The following is a 17,072-nucleotide window of genomic DNA, read 5'->3' on the forward strand; positions in this document are numbered from 1 at the left end:
AAGAAGTGAAATAAACTGTTAGAAGAACATCCAACCTATAAGAGGAATTTCTGCCTATATGATACAGATGGTTATGAAGTCATTTTAAAAACATTGGTTAATGCTATTTTAAGTTTAAAAGGCATCTCACTGTTTCCTGTCACTTATATTTTTGTGTAATTTGTTTATTCATTCAGTCAACAGTTACTGAACACATATTATGTGACTCTTGCTAGAAAAGAGATACAGTTCTTATGCCAGGGAGCACATTGTGAAGTTGGGGAGACGAACATAAATTGAGGATAAAGATAGGAGGTGTTACTGCAGCAAGTGTAATGCTTTTGTGAGCACAGGGAGGAGGAGCATGTGAGGCTTCCAAGCGGAGATTATATTGGAGTTGAGTGTCATATCAATAAAATGAATAGGACTTCCCTGGTGGCTCAGTGGTTGAGAGTCCGCCTGCCAATGCAGGGGACACGGGTTCGTGCCCCAGTCCGGGAAGATCCCACATGCTGCGGAGCGGCTGGGCCCGTGAGCCATGGCCGCTGAGCCTGCGCGTCCAGAGCCTGTGCTCCGCAACGGGAGAGGCCACAACAGTGAGAGGCCCGCGTACGGCAAAAAAAAAAAAAAAAAATAGAAGTCAGCCAGTCAAAAAAAAAGGGTGGAATGAGTTCGCATTCTAGGTAGATAGGACTATGTGAACAAAGGCAAAAAGGTAGGAAGCATCGTGGTGTATGTTCAGATGTAAAATTTGAGATGTGGAATGGGGGAGAGGTGAAGCTGGAGGAATAGGTAGAGATCTGATAATAAGAGACCTTGTAGGCCATGTTAAAGAGATTTTAGCTTGATGGTGAACTATTAAAGAATTTTAAGAGTGACATGGTCAAATTTTTGTTTTAAATAGATCACTTTGCCAGCTGTGTGGAGGATGGATTTGAGGGAGACAAGACTGGAGGCAGTAGTCCAGGTGAGAGATGATGGGAATCTGAACTAAGACATTGGCAGTACAGAAGCAGAGGAGGGAATGGATTGGAAAAGAAATAAAATCACAGATTCAAGGGTTTTTCTTCTTCATGTATGATAAAACCAAGTTTAAATTAAAAATGAGTGGAAGGAGAGGGAGAGAGAGACATACTAGAAAAGTGTTGTTTTTATGACAGAGGCAGTTGGATAGTGGCAGATTGCCACAAAAACCAGTTTTTAGTGATTAAGAACATTGCTACTGAAAGATGAGTGTATTTTTTGTATAATCATCCTGAACTGTGAGAAGCAGGTGATCTTTAACTAAGATGGTATAGGGATCACCTGTTTGTGTAGTATAACTAAATCTAAGAACCACAATGCCTTGAGGAAGAAACCAGGTGTTACAAGGCTTCAACCAGTACACATGATAGAAACTCAATAAATCATGTCCACTGCTGGCAGTATTTTCTAGAGCCCTAAGTTAGTTATTTTATAAAAATGTACCACTTAGGAAAAGAAAATAGGGTAAAAAATTTTTTTCATTAGAACAGTTAACAGTTGAAAGCTGTTACATTATAGACAGTGCATGGTAACACAAAGGTATTTTGGGATGCCAAAAATATTTTGTATTAAACCAAAATATTTTTCTGTTATTTAATAGATAATTTTAGGATTTTTTTCTAAAAGCACTATTTCTGTAATTTTCTATATGTAAATGGAAGGTCTGGATTAATACAATCTGTACATATTTCTTAAGATCTCTGTTATCTTTTCCACAATTTGTTTTATATGTAGAGAGTAAGGGGAGAAAGGTACTTTGGGAGGACTTATAAAACATAACTATTCCTTCTTAAAACCACTGTCACCTAGACAAAATATCTTGTGTGTTTTATAAAATGAACTGCCATTTCTTTTTGAGATTTCTTTTTTTATTTTGAGGAAACTGTGCCTTTCCTATTCATTTATTTCTGATTTTGGTTAATGCAGATAACAGCTAAATGCTCGTTTTGTGTTCTTTTCTCTATCTTGTTGTATTTTCAACAAGTAGACTTCTCTCCTGCTTAGGAGATGGTGCTATTTTGCTCTTTCTTTATGACTCCACAACTATGTGAACAGTTTTGTTCCACCCTGGAGCCATCAGTATAATGCCAGCAGCTAAAATATTGTGTATGTACTGAATTCAAATGAATTTCCATCTCCTGGACTTCCTGTGAACTCCTTTCTCTTTATGTCTTTCAGAAGCCTTGCACCGCCCCTATGGTTGTGATATTGAACCCCAGGCCCTGAATGAAGCCATCAGGTGGAGCTCCAAGGAGAACTTGCTTGGAGCCACTGAGAGTGACCCTAATCTTTTTGTTGCACTTTATGATTTCGTAGCAAGTGGTGATAACACACTGAGTATCACTAAAGGTGAGCTTCTATGTAACATCCTCTCACTTTTCAGTTTTTATTAGTGGTTAAGAAATAAAGGGTGTATTCTAGATTCTGCCTCTGACTAAAATTAGCTAGGCAATTTGGGCCCAGATACCTTTGGTTCATTCTTTTTTTTTAAACCTGTGTAGGGGATAATGCCACTTTATTTACTTTATAGGATTTTTATTAAGGCTAAAATGAGACGAAGTACTTTAGAAAAAACACCACACGATATATACATAGACTTTACTCATTCTCAGAATTCTGTACTATACGTAATATGCCAGCATTCACCTGCCACAAAGGTAAGGTTTACCGTACACCTCTTCTCACTGGACTGTGGCTAAGATGACATGTTGCCAGACCCCAGTGCTACTTTAAGTGTTGTTCGTGGACTGACTGCCTACTTGAGAACCATTCGTTACCAGTCTGCACTGAGATTAAGAACTTTCACTCAAAACGTAAAACAACTACATTGCTAAGTACACTATTTATTATTTAGTTCAGCTGACATTTTCCTTTTTTGGAACAAGACTTTCAGCAGGAAGAAAGTAATCCAGTGATTCACATTCTGGCACAAGCATCTTGTTGTGGACCTGCTTTGAGTAGCACTGGCCTAGACAACTTACCTCTCATTTGTGTTTATATGGGTTAGTGAAAGGACTAGTAGGAAGGGTTTCTATAGTAGTAACACTCTCAACAGAGTAGTAGTTTATTTTCAGTAGTAAATTCTTATCAAAGGGAACATCGAGAACATGTCCAGGTAAAACCAACCATTATTGGTTTTTTGAACAAGGACAGAAAAAGTGAAACTGTTTTGAGAAGGAAATAGTATAGGACATTCTTATTGTGTACGTGAGTTGGATTGCTAATCTGCTTAATCTTTTCTTGTCTTTTCATTTATGAAAGCTTCCTACTGGGAAAAAATAAGATTCAGGATAATTTTTAGCTACATGAAAATGTAACTTCAGTGATTATTTGTCGAACATATTCTTTTTATTTGTAAGGGTTCAGAATGAGGTATTAAATGGGAGTGCATATACCAAATTAAGAAGACAGGTCTTCACTCAAGGAATGTTACCGTTAAAATAAAATTTTTATATACATCAATTTTTAAAATCCAGCCAGATTCTTCAAAAACAGAAATCCTTAAAACTGAGTTTCTCAAACTGGGGTATAGGTATCTCCCAGAGGTACATGTGCAAGGAGGTTTCAAAAGTACAAGAAAAGTAAAGCGCATTATTATCTCCTAACATCAATTTACTTAAAGATTTTGGGTAGTTTTGGGGGCAGCAGGTTGGTGATGGTATTTGTACATGTGTGGGGGGCTGTGTTTTATGATGGGAGGAAAATTTTACACAGAGGTTTAGGATAAAACAAAGGACTTCAAAAGCATTTTATACTGCGTGGTAGGTAGTCTCTTTGGGCTACAACACACTCTTTTACCTTAAGATGCTTCAGTGGAGAAGTTGGTGAAGTGAAGACTCAGAACATTCTTTCCTAAATATAATTTTCATGTCAGTTATTTTCCAAGATAGCTCAGTCACCAAGGAAACATTGATAAAGAAAGCCTGTTGATTCATCAGTTACCAGTAATGGCAACTACTAGTGTGCAGCCCAAGAAGTGTGATTCCCATTATCTTATGACCAACAGTGATTTCTTTTAAAACCTACGAAATGCCAGGTTTTTATCCAGGTTCTTATTAATATAAAACAATGTCATGCTAAAGCTAATTTATGATTTTAAAAGATAAGAAAAATATTTTAAAAATAAAATAGCAATACTTGTTTTAGTTCCTTCTTCAAAGATGGTATTTTGCTTGAATTAAAAAACAAAGTTCTCCCAGGATTCCTCTGGCAATAGGGCCAATGTTTATATCCATTGTCAATTTCCATGGTATTCAAAACTTCCAGAGTGGAAAATTCTCCTCCTAACTGCTAAAAAGAGAAAAACAAACAACCAAAAACCTAGGGAGTTTGACTGTATCCTGATTATGATGACATGTCATTATCATTTCTTTGTAAGGAAGCAACAGTAATGTACTTGGTAAAGAACTTAGTCTGTAATTCTCATTCTCTTAGAGTAGTGGAGAAAAACTACAGACTGACAAGTCTTATTTAGCTTTTCTGGCAGCAGTAAGATTTTTTTTCCTCTGCAGATATGGTTGGGGAGTATTTATCAGTACACATGCATTTCCACCACCACATGCCCGTACACTACTATATACCTATATGTATATATATTTTTTGTATGTGTGTGTGTGCATGTGCACATGCATATACTCATGTTTTTTCTCATTGAAATGTCTCACATCCCAGGGTCTTGGGTGAGGTGGTAGGGGCTAATAGAAAGTTATCCTATGACAAACATTTCTGTAGACTGCTGAAAAAAGTTAGATGGCTGCCAGAATAGTAATTTTGAGTTGTTCCTCAACAGCCTTTGCCTGATAATTACTGAGCCATATGCTTTTGATTGCTCTGGAACTCTATAGGAAAGCTTGCATCTCTCAGATATGGGAGCCTAAGGCCTTATAAGGATTCTTTAAGTTATTTATCACTAATGATACCTCTTTCACCTTCCCTGTTTTGCCTGTGCTGCAAGTACAGGGGCAGGGTGTATGTTTGGGGAGTCTAAAGTTGATGTTCACAGCTTTATTAGATCAAGGACATTGAAGTTGATAGCAAAGATAACTCCGAGTCACTTGTGTCTTGGGTTCCAACTTCAGACTCAGCTTCCCTTTGCTGCACACTAATTTGAGAGGAGCAGATAGGGGTGATTAATTCATCATGGGGAATGGGAGGGAAATTGGGAAATTCTGTTTTAAAACTTGAGTCCTGGAAAAGATTGTGCTTCGGGAGTCCTCACTGCCCACCTCCACCTCCAAGTACTTTTCTTTCTGAAAATGTTGCTGAAAGCTCTGTGGTCGGTTCCTTTTTGTTCTTTGTTTTTTTTACATTGATGGTTTTTGTAGCCTTTGTGCCAACTGAAATTTAGAAGTAACTTTGTATTTTACATGTCTTATCCCTAATCCTTGATTGTGGTTAACACTGAACCATATATAAGATACATTCCCTGACAGACTGTTTTGAGGAAAAAATTAATTTCATTTTTTTGAAGAGTGAGACTGTGTCATTTTCCAGACATTTGAATAACCTTTTTATCTTTGTATGCTACCTTAGTTGCATACATGGAGTTTCTGGTTAAAAACCTTTAAAACTCTGTAGGTAATGTCAGAAAACCATCTCTTAACTATGCTGCTTTTGTTTAAGCTATGAGCTAAAGATATCAATCAGGCTATGGTGACAGCCAAGTTTTCATTATTTTTAAAAATTTTGTTGGCTTAAAAGTTCTTGATTCATTTTTCAGTGAGTTTTAAGTTTGACAGTAGACTGCTTCCATTTGAGGTAGTCTTAACATGTTTTCTTTCATTCTGTGATGACCTCCTGGCCAGGTGAAAAGCTACGAGTCCTTGGTTACAACCAGAATGGTGAGTGGAGTGAAGTTCGCTCTAAGAATGGCCAAGGCTGGGTGCCAAGCAACTACATCACCCCAGTGAACAGCCTGGAGAAACACTCCTGGTACCATGGACCTGTGTCTCGCAGTGCAGCAGAGTATCTACTCAGCAGTCTAATCAATGGCAGCTTCCTGGTGCGAGAAAGTGAGAGCAGCCCTGGGCAGCTGTCAATCTCGCTCAGGTATGAGGGGCGTGTGTATCACTACAGGATCAATACCACCACAGATGGCAAGGTAAGACTGGCTGGCAGCCACCTCTAGGTGTGGACTGGCTGCTCTTTAGAAACAGTATTCAGAACGACTAAAGAATATAGTTTTTATGTCTGATATGAAATAAACTAATCACTGACGTGAGTTTGAGCTATTTGGCATGTGAGAGAGAGCTTACTCTTTTCAAAAGAATATGGTAATGGAAATTAAAAACAGTATTATGTTAATAGTTTAATGATGAGCTAGATTTGAAGGTGAAGAATGAAGAAAACAGCTGTATAAGTTAACTGTTATCATCATCATCAGTGTATAAGTATGCATATATGCATCCAGTACATTATGTAGAATTTATAAATTAAACCTTGTATCTATGAAAATTATAATGATCTCTACCAGAAAGTTTACCGAGTAAGAATTTAGGCTTCTGAGACTGATGTTGATCATTAATGTATGTTAATATAAATATTTCAATCAGTCATTTAGCAGTTTATATGTTAGAAAGGCCAACCATATAGAAATGGCCATATTAGAATGGAACTGTTTTACTTTATAAATGGTAAAGTATAGGCTTATGTCAGTTCTTCTGTTGAACAGTAAATTTAGATTGAATTGTTTCTTCCACTCTTTCTCTCTTTGTGATATGCATAGTAGGGGAAAAGCACACAGGCTTTAAAGCAAGCAGATCTGGTTTGCTGGGTAACTCCATCATTTATTAACGTTGTGACCTTACTTAAGCCTCAGTTTCCCATCCCATATTATTGGATTCTTGTGAGGATTCAGTAAGATAATTTCCATAAAACATAATGGCTGGTAAAAAGTAGGAGATAGTAAGTTATTAATTTTCTTTCTCTTTTGCATCACCTTACAGACGTATTTTTTCTTGATGAAACCAAATAGAATCAGATAAGTGATGATATAAGAGAGACTCAACAGATCTACTTCTGGTTGTATACCCAATAGAAATGAGTGCATATGTGTACAGAAGACATGTACAAGAATGTTCACAGCAGCATTATTTATAGTAGTCAGAAACTAGAAACACCCAACTGTCTAACCACAGTAGAATGAATTAATACATTGTGGTATATTCATAAAATGGAATCTCGTACAACAACAAACTTAACATAGTACTGCTACACACACTCTCAGGAAAAACTGTGACCCACCAGCTGCCTACTTTTGTAAATAAAATTTTATTGGAATATAGATACACCCATTTGTTTATGTATTGTCTATGGCTGCTTTCTCAATATTACGGCAGATTTGAGTAATGACAGAGACGCTATGGCCACAAGCCTAAAATATTTACTATCTGGTCCTCTAGAAAAGTTTGCTGACCCCTGTCATAGATGAATCTCATACACATAAAGCTGAGCGGAAGGGGTTAGTGATTGCCAAGGGATGGGGATGAGGGGAGTGGGAATGACTGCTAATGGGTATGGGGTTCTTTTGTAGGGTGATGAAAATGTTCGGGAATTAGATAGTGGTAGTGGTTGGACAACCAGTGAATATATTGAAAAACGCTGTATTGTACACTTGAAATCATGAATTTTATGGTGTTATATATGAATTATATCACACAAAAAAAGTTGAGTGTGAAAGAAAGCAGGCACAAAACTACTTATTGTGTGATTCCATTTGTATAGGTATAGTTCACAAGCAGGCAAAGCTAATCTAAGGTGTTAGAAGTCAGCAGAGTGGTTACATTTGCAGGGGTAAATAGCTGGGAGGGCACGAGGGAGGCTTCTGGGTGCTGGTAATATTATAATGCTCCATGTGGGAGATGTTTACATGGGTGAGTTCACTTTATAGAAATCATCAATTCTCCATTTATTAATTGTATACTCTTCTGTATACACTAGAAATTTCTTTTTTTAAAAATAAGCAAGCTCCCTTGGGAGATAAGGCCCAAAGAGTGCTATCTTACTTTATACTTCTTACTGCTTATCACAAATTAACTACTATTTTGTTAACAACTCTGAAATAAAATTGTGGCTTTTTGTAAAACGGCCTAGACACTCAAAAGCACATCTTAATGAAATAAAAATTATAAGATATTTGAATACCCTCTCCCTACCAAAAAAACTGAAATCAGTGTTTTTCAAATTATGTTCTGTGCAAGATTCTGAGGTGGTATTTCATAAATTTTTACAGGAAGCCAGTCCCCTCTTACCTACTTTAATCGGCGTTTCTCTTCCTTTATCTTATATATTTGGGTTCCGTAGTCTTTTTGCATAAAAATATTTGAAGACCAGTGATCTTGATGATCCAGAGAGAGATTTTGGAAGCTTTTCTCCCTCAAGACTAGAGCTACTTTAGGAACCATAGGAAGAGTGGTTTAAATGAGATTAAACTGAAGTTCTGTTTCTCCCTGCCATCATGGTTTAATTCTTCCATTTACCTCAATAAGATAATTCCTTATTTTCATATTTTATTAATCAGTATTTTTAAAACTGAAGTATAATTGGTATATAATGTTGTGTTAATTTCTGCTGTACAGCAAAGTGATTCAGTTATATATATATCGACATTGTTTTTTTATATTCTTTTCCATTATGTTTTATCATAAGATATTGAATATAGTTCCCTGTGCTATACAATAGGACCTTGTTGTTTATCCATTCTATATATAAATCTTACATATGCTAACCTCAACCTCCCACTCCATCCCTCCCCCAGTCCCCTCCACTTGGCAACCACCAGTCTGTTCTCTATGTCTGTGATTCTGTTGCTATTTCAGAAATAAGTTCATTTATGTCATATTTTAGATTCCACATATAAGTGATATCATACGGTATTTGTCTTTCTCCTTCTGACTTACTTCACTTAGTATGATAATCTCTAGTCGCATCCATGTTGCTAGAAATGGCATTATTGTGTTCTTTTCTATGGCCAAATAGTATTCCATTGTATATAGGTACCACATTTTCTTTATGCATTCATCTGTCAATGGACATTTAGGTTGTTTCCATGTCTTGGCTATTGTGAATAGTGCTGCTTATTTTCGTATCTTAAGACCAGTGAAATAATGACCTCTTTTAGGTTGGTTTAGCTTTTCTCCACTCTCCTCACCAGGTTTATGTAACTGCTGAGAGCCGCTTTAGCACCTTGGCCGAGCTTGTTCACCATCACTCCACAGTGGCTGATGGACTGGTAACAACACTACACTACCCAGCACCCAAGTGTAATAAGCCTACAGTCTACGGTGTGTCCCCTATCCATGACAAATGGGAAATGGAACGAACAGATATTACCATGAAGCACAAACTTGGGGGTGGTCAGTATGGAGAGGTTTACGTTGGCGTCTGGAAGAAATATAGCCTTACGGTTGCTGTGAAAACATTGAAGGTGGGTTGCTGAGAATTACAGTTTTCAGGCATCTTTTTCTTTTGTGCTGAATCACTTGGAAATATCAGCTTGCCCTTCTTTAGCTTTGGAATGCTTTCCACCCACTGGTGCCAAGCACATCAGCAAATTGTGATGATTAACCCTGGTGCCGTTGCTGACAATGCAGGGGCAGATTATTCACTGAAATGCAGTGAAATCCACATGTGGGGAAGGTTTGTCTCTGGAGGCTGTTGATGTAGGTCTTGGTGGGAGGTTAGAAGCACATTATTACTTATAAAAGCAAAGCAAGCTGCTTTCCTTCCTCAGGACAACCCCTGCTGGACAGAATTCTTCATGCATTGTTGGAGAATCATGGGCACTGTCTTTTCTTGTTCTGTCCTTTATCTCCCTGCTGCTTGTTCCTCCCATCTCCATGAGATTAGATCACTTTTTCTTGTTCTTCATATTCACAGAAATCTTTTTCCTGATGCCACCCTCTTTCTCCTTTAAGCATCCTGGTATCGAATTACAAGTTTTGTCACTCATTCCATTCTCTCTCAGTAGCTCTGGCATGTCACTCGAAAGGACTGCTCTTCACCTATGAGTAGTAGTCAGTTCTTTTGCAAGCACTTATTAAGTGCTTGTTCTGAGTGTGAAACAGTATGTACAGCCTTGCAGATATGCTTTGCTCCTTAGGGAATTTGTCAGGAAGATAAATGTGTAAACAGCTAACTGTTGTCTCCTCTTTCAGAGGCTTGAGGTATCTAGGGAAGTAAACTAGCAGAGAACTGAGTTATCTATCCAAGTCTTTTGTGTTTCACTTACGATAGGACATGATTGCTGAGTTTTACTCACCCTACTAAATTTTACTCCAGTTTCAAATACTGCATAAATTCAAGGAGACATTTTCTTAATTGGACTTGTATAGAGCATATTATTTTGTGATAAAATTTCTTGAAGTAAGTGCTAAAATATTCAAAAGATACCACCTTTTAAAGCTGAAGTTTTAGGATTGTGAGTTGACTCAAATGATTAAGATGGGGCTTGTCCCTTTCCTCTTTTTCTTTCTTATCTTCCCCCCTTTCCAGGAAGATACTATGGAGGTGGAGGAATTCCTAAAAGAAGCTGCAGTGATGAAGGAAATCAAGCATCCTAATCTGGTACAACTACTAGGTGAGGACGCTTGCCTGAACCATAGGTTTCTTCACAGATACTTGTCCCCCAATACCCTGTTATCTCCAAATCCTTCTTTTGAATCACCATGGTGGAAGCTCCTAGTACAAATCTATTTCAATAAATGGTTGTTGTTTTAATCAGCAGTCTCTGTGTTTAAAAATTACCCAACAAACAGTGACCTGGATTGATTGCAATGTATAAAACTGCCCAGCTTATGGTAATTGCCCCAGACTAAAGTTCAGAATCATTCAAAATGATACTAAACCAAAAACTGTCCCAAAGGTTTTTGCAAAATAAACAGGCATTAAGCAAAGGTCTATGATTAAAGTCCTTCTTTTATCATAGTCATAAAGAGGCATTAAGCAAAGGACTAAGATGAAAAATTGTGACCGCCCATCAGTTTACCTTTACAAGCAGAAAGTGCTGTGCTGTGATAGATTGGCTTCTCACCTATTCAGATCACAGAGAAACCTTTGACTGAAACCATTGCCTTTTAAAAATAGGGCCACTTTCTTCAGGTGTTCATTGCACCAAACTATCCCAAAGGAAGTAGTTTCTTTTGGTTTTTTACAAGGAGTCCTCCATGTATTAGTGAAATCCTTAACTATGGAAACAGTTATAATCTTTTTAAAAAGCATTATTACAGTCTGGGCTCACACAGCCTTCAACATATGCACAATTGCTATTACTTTTAGATAAACATTGTTTGCATGCAGTTGAGGATGGGAATTGTGGGCATGTACAGAACTCTAGAAGTATCAGTAGTCCTGACCCCTTATGGAATTAATACAAGTAACTGCTTTTGCTCAAACAGGCATATACTCAAAATGCATGTGAATTTCCAGAGTGTGATATCAATGGAAGCAGAGACTTCCAATCAGCCAGCTTCTTAACTTCGCTGCATTATTTTTAGAGAATGACATGGCAAGAAAGGAAAAGATTACGGCTGAACTAGACTTTAAAAATTGTCCATTTTTCTTGCCAAAGTGGTTTGGAGTGTTTGAATATATACTAATAAAGCAAGCTCTATTTGAACTATCAGGTGTATGTACTTTGGAGCCACCATTTTACATTGTGACTGAATACATGCCTTATGGGAACTTGCTTGATTATCTCCGAGAATGCAACCGAGAAGAGGTGACTGCAGTTGTACTGCTTTACATGGCCACTCAGATCTCTTCTGCAATGGAGTATTTAGAGAAGAAGAATTTCATCCATAGGTGTGTAAAACCTGATTATCGCCTATGATTAACCATGAAGCTGCCTTGCCTGACATGCAAATAAAGGAAAGAATATGAGAACCTTCCCAGAAATTTTCAGATAACTCAGGAAAGTAATTTTCTCTTTCACAGGGACCATTGTAATGTCATTTCCTATAAACCTACTGTGTATTCTGATTAAAGTATTAATGCGGGGCCTTTGCTGTTCTCAGAACAGAAAGCTGTTTATTTTGCCCGAGGCTATATCCAAGATCTTTTTGCTCCATCTAGCGGCTTAAGTTTAAAAATAGCTTTCTGTCTTAGTAAAGAACTTGAAACCTTGTAGAAGAGCATCTGTTACTCACCTCTGAAACCTATCCCACTGTACTTACAAATAGGAACCCGTTTTCTGAAGCCTGCTTTATTGTGGCATCACATAACCGCCTCTTGATGAGTACTCTACAAGTGATGTATAATTAGTGGCTTTCTACCATGTCAGCAATTTTCATAAAACACTGTATCTGTCAACAGTTACTTATCAACTCTGCTTGTAGCACAAAGAACCGATAACAGAGCATTCATGACCATTTTCCAGAACCATCTGATTGGAATCACATTTGGCTTCTCTTTCCCACAGAGATCTTGCAGCTCGTAACTGCCTGGTGGGAGAAAACCATGTGGTAAAAGTGGCTGACTTTGGCTTGAGTAGATTGATGACTGGAGACACCTATACTGCTCATGCTGGAGCCAAATTTCCTATTAAATGGACAGCACCAGAGAGTCTTGCCTACAATACCTTCTCAATTAAATCTGACGTCTGGGGTAAGGTTGGAAGGGACGTTTTTCTGTGTTTTGTCATTTTCTTTATAAGTAAATGCTTAATTCTTTAGAGGTTCTCTTCTATATGATCAGTATCCTTTGCCTTTACACCCGTCCTTCTTCAGTCATTCAGCAAGCATTTATTAAATATGTACTATCTGCGAGGCACTTACCATAGAAAGAAGTTGTAAAGAAAAAAGTTAAAAAAGTCCCTGCCTTCAGAGCACTCACAGTCTAGGTATTATATTGCACTGAAGTTCTAATGATCCTCTCTGTGAAGCTCCCTGTTTTCCACATTAGGCTTTATTGCTTGTTTCTAGAGCACTGTGACACAGAGTAGCAACCTCTTTTCAAGGAAGGCATGAAGTTTCATCTAGAATTTGTCCTTGTAACTGATCTTGTTTCTACTGCCCTGAAAAGAAATATGATTTAGTAGAGACTCGGGGGAAAGAACAAGTCTAGAAGTTTGGATTGTGGGCCAGTGGAAATAGTTGAGGATTCTAGGTCATATTTTACCAGAAATCTCAAACTCAGGAATAACCTGTGAGAAAATCAAGCAAATTCTTTTTTCACATGTGAATTTTATCTGATTTTAAATGAGTCCATTTTTATATTATTCCTCTAGTATTAGCTGACTTAAAAATTCTGAAATTCATTAAATAGATCGTAAATTGCTCTAAGAATAGTTTGCTTATGCCCCAGACTTCTTACATGGTCATGGTTTATTTTCCCTCATTGAAGTAAAGGAAATCCAAATAAAAATTGGGAAATCTAAAGAAAACTGTCTTTAAAGTGAAGTGTTCCTTCAGTGAAGTGTTCCTGTGGAAGATATCTTCGAAGAACAAGTCATGTTGTAAGAATTATAAGAGTATACTAATGTTGTAATAGTGTGAATGTTACCCACAATTTGAAAGAGAAGTTACCTAATGGTATAAAATAAATAATAAATCAGAAGAAATATAAAGCTCTTTTTTTCATCCCTTTTGCAGCTTTTGGGGTGCTCTTGTGGGAAATTGCTACATATGGAATGTCACCATATCCAGGTATTGACCTGTCTCAGGTCTATGATCTGCTGGAAAAAGGATATCGAATGGAACAGCCTGAAGGATGTCCCCCTAAGGTGTATGAACTTATGAGAGCATGTGAGTATTTTTGCATATTTTAATTTTGAAGGTTTAAGTGAGCAATTCAGGATGATTAACAAAATTGAAAACATTTTTTCCTCTCAGTGTTGTAAGATTGTGTCCAGCCTCATGACATAGAGTTAGTCAGTGATCAGCCTGTTGGGATATCGTATACTCTACCAGTGAGTCTTATTGGAATCCGAAGAGTCATTCTCTGTGGCCCAAATATTCACCCAATTTTCCACAAACATTTGCATATATAATAGGATAATAAGAAATTGGGTTTGGAGATTAGGTAGGGGAGGGCTGCTTTCAGCTACATAAAATGATTGTTAAAGACTATGGAGAATGCATGAAATTGACTTCTGTGATGAATAAAAGCATCTGACTTCTTAAAGATGAGAAAGTAGGAAGGTGAGTAGTGAATTAAACTGCAGTGTGTTTGAATATGTCTTGTTATTTCCCATTGAGCATTGTTGTTGCCTACTGCCCTGTCTTTGTCAACTGTGAATTCCAAGCTCCGCCTTTGATATACTGTTATGTTTCTGAATGTGTACAACTGATTAATTATAAGAGTGAGTTTAAAGACAGGTTTTACTACTTTTCATTTTTCCAGTGGAAGAAAACTTGTCATTTTCTAAACCATCTCCCCACCCTTCTGCATCCCTATAGTAGAGGGAATAGGAGCTGAGGCTACATAGAAGGATTGGCCCTAGGAAGTGGGTTCATCACACCTCTGAGTCTGGAACTAAGAAACAGCTGCCTCACTATCATTGTGAACTTGCTGTAACTCTGCTTTAACAAGCATGTGTCCTAATGCATGGAACTCACCATCAGGGTGCCCCTGAATATTTAATTCCTGCAAGAAGCTTTTAATACTGTTCTTCTTTTGTTACATAGGCTGGAAGTGGAGCCCTGCCGACAGGCCCTCTTTTGCTGAAACACATCAAGCTTTTGAAACCATGTTCCATGACTCCAGCATTTCTGAAGGTGAGAATCTGGTGATTTACTGTCAGTGGTGGCTAGTTCTGAGTGCTGGGGATGATAAAAACATTTCAAAAATTACAGATTCTTATAATTTGGGACTCCATTTCAAGATACTGAATTCTTGGCCTTTATTATTCTTGTTTTGCTTTTTTTTTTCTATTTTAAGATGTATATTTGTGTCTCTAGCTCATATTAATTAGAAATTAATTCAGTCTTTTCAGGAAGAGTATAAGTTCAAGTTCAGCGGTTAAGCATTAACACAATGCAGGAAAGAGAAGAGGAAAAAATGAGAATGAAAAATATTTCAACTCTCTAAACCACACCTATAAAGACAGAACCAAGTCATAAAAGCAATATCCAGAAATTCCATTTCTGGAAAGAGATCTTAAGGAAATAATTAAGAGTATGAACAAAGATTTAGCTGTAAGGATGTTACATCAGAGTCTAGTTTATAATATTGAAAAATTAAGAACAATCTAAATAGTGTGCCAATTATTATATCCATGTAATTGAGTAGTTAAAATGATATTCTTTTTTTTTTTTAAATGATATTCTTAAATATATTGACACAGAAAGTTTAGAATGAGAATGTTAAGCTATGAATAGTGAGAATCTTTTTCTTATCTAAAAAACAAACAAGTATATGGACACATACAGGAAGTTTTCTACTTCTGTGTATAATGTCTCTTTAAAATTATCTGCAAAAGTGAAACAATAAACTTGTTATAAACAGAGGGAGACTATTCCTAGAGAGCTAAAAACAAACAATTCTTAGTTATACTTGCCTGTTAGACATTTTGGTGTAGTTCCAGAATTGTATACATACTTTTCAAATTTTTCTTTTCCTTCATAATTGAACAGAGAACTTACTGTTTAAGTTCAAGTTAAAAATGTTAGAAGAGGAAATCAGCTAAGCTGATTTTTGTCTGCTTCCCTTAGTGATTTATCATGTCTAGGTAAGAAGAAAGGAGGAAGTACAACACCAAAGTTTAATGAAAAGTATTTTCATCCTCGTCCTTTAATGTATGGAACTTCCGCAGCTTGGGGAGGGCACAGCTTGCCCTTTGGGCCAGATTGAGCAGCTGCCTATCACAGCAGTCTTTTTTCCTCTGTTGCTTTATATCCTATGCAGTCAAAGTGGTAGAAGTCGTAAATATTGGTCAAAGAATTGGGTGCTTCTGTGTAAACGTTTAACTTCTGTTGAATCCTTAGCTAAATATTTCTGCTTCTCTGGAAAATGTTATATTCTTTTAGAAAAGCAACCGTATCAATTTTCAAAGCTAATTTCAATTAAAAATTGCTAAGCAAAAAATTTAACATTATTTAACACACATTTTATTAAGTATTTAATCTGTGGTAAGCACTATACTAGGTCTGAGGACATAGAGATAAGACACAGTTCTTACCTTAAAAGGATGTATATTAGTTGTAAGTGAAAGAAACTTAGCTCAAACTTTTCTTAAGCAACAAGAGGAGGGTTTATTGCCTCATAACCAAACCATGGAAAAGCAGGGATGGCGCTAACCTCAGGGTCACTTGAAGCCATGGACTCAAATAGCTTCAGGTCTCCTTCCCTCTTCTCTTTCCTTCCCACACCTTCACCCACCCAATATCTCTTTACGTTTGTTTCTACGTTAATCTCATCCTCCAGGTGGCATAGAACACAGTTGTCAGCATCCTCATGTCTGTCTCGCAGCTGCTCTGTGAGAAAGGAATCTCACTGGCATGGCTTGGGTTATGTGCCGTGTACCCACGCTTGTGGGGGGTCAGTTTTGAAAAATAATTACCAAAAAAAATTGTAAATTAATTACAAAAATTCACAATTTAATTGATCCATACTTCATTTTTGTTCAGGAATGAATAGCAATGTCTGCCTTATTAGTAAAAGCTGCAAAACCCATGACTGCTTTTAATCAGCTGAGGCTTACTAATGGGGTGAACACATTTTCAGGAGCCTCATTTGCTTCACTGGCATGAAATGGAATGGATTGTATCTACCTTCCTTTTTATGCAAGGCGCAACCTGAAAATAAAAATATGTGCAAACATCCGTTTGCTTTGTTCAACCTCTGAACAAGCGCTTAGTAAACAAGGATATCCAGATGACCAATGAGCACACAAAATCACCCATCATCAGAGAAGTACAAAATAAAACAGTGAGATGGCCATTACACATCTATCCCAGAATGGCTAAAATTAAAATCAAACAAAAAAAACTAACATCAAACTTTGGTAAGCATGCATGGTAACCAGAACCTTCATACAAGTTAGTGGGGATGTAGATTGGTCCAGCCAGTTTGGGGAGGTTTGGCAAGACCCAACAAAGCTGAATTTATGTGCTCCCTGTGACCTACCTGCTCCT

The 17,072-nt window shown here is 37.2% G+C and overlaps 1 protein-coding gene across 7 annotated transcripts in view; it reads left to right on the plus strand.

The window, feature by feature from the left end:
* The window catches only part of ABL2 (ABL proto-oncogene 2, non-receptor tyrosine kinase), a 115,842-nt gene that overhangs the window by 87,951 nt on the left and 10,819 nt on the right, over window positions 1–17,072 (plus strand). For 5 of the 7 annotated variants that reach the window (XM_004269801.3, XM_004269804.3, XM_004269802.3 and 2 more), the window contains exons 2-10: window positions 884–946; window positions 2,182–2,352; window positions 5,808–6,103; window positions 9,155–9,427; window positions 10,495–10,579; window positions 11,625–11,802; window positions 12,419–12,603; window positions 13,590–13,742; window positions 14,625–14,714. In XM_004269801.3, the coding sequence (XP_004269849.1) occupies window positions 884–946; window positions 2,182–2,352; window positions 5,808–6,103; window positions 9,155–9,427; window positions 10,495–10,579; window positions 11,625–11,802; window positions 12,419–12,603; window positions 13,590–13,742; window positions 14,625–14,714 (1,494 nt within the window). The remainder of the gene's footprint in view (window positions 1–883; window positions 947–2,181; window positions 2,353–5,807; window positions 6,104–9,154; window positions 9,428–10,494; window positions 10,580–11,624; window positions 11,803–12,418; window positions 12,604–13,589; window positions 13,743–14,624; window positions 14,715–17,072) is intronic. The other 2 variants (XM_004269803.3, XM_004269805.3) reach the window with 1 other exon arrangement.

This window comes from Orcinus orca, chromosome 1 (genome assembly GCF_937001465.1).
Source record: "Orcinus orca chromosome 1, mOrcOrc1.1, whole genome shotgun sequence".
Lineage (NCBI taxonomy): Eukaryota > Metazoa > Chordata > Mammalia > Artiodactyla > Delphinidae > Orcinus > Orcinus orca.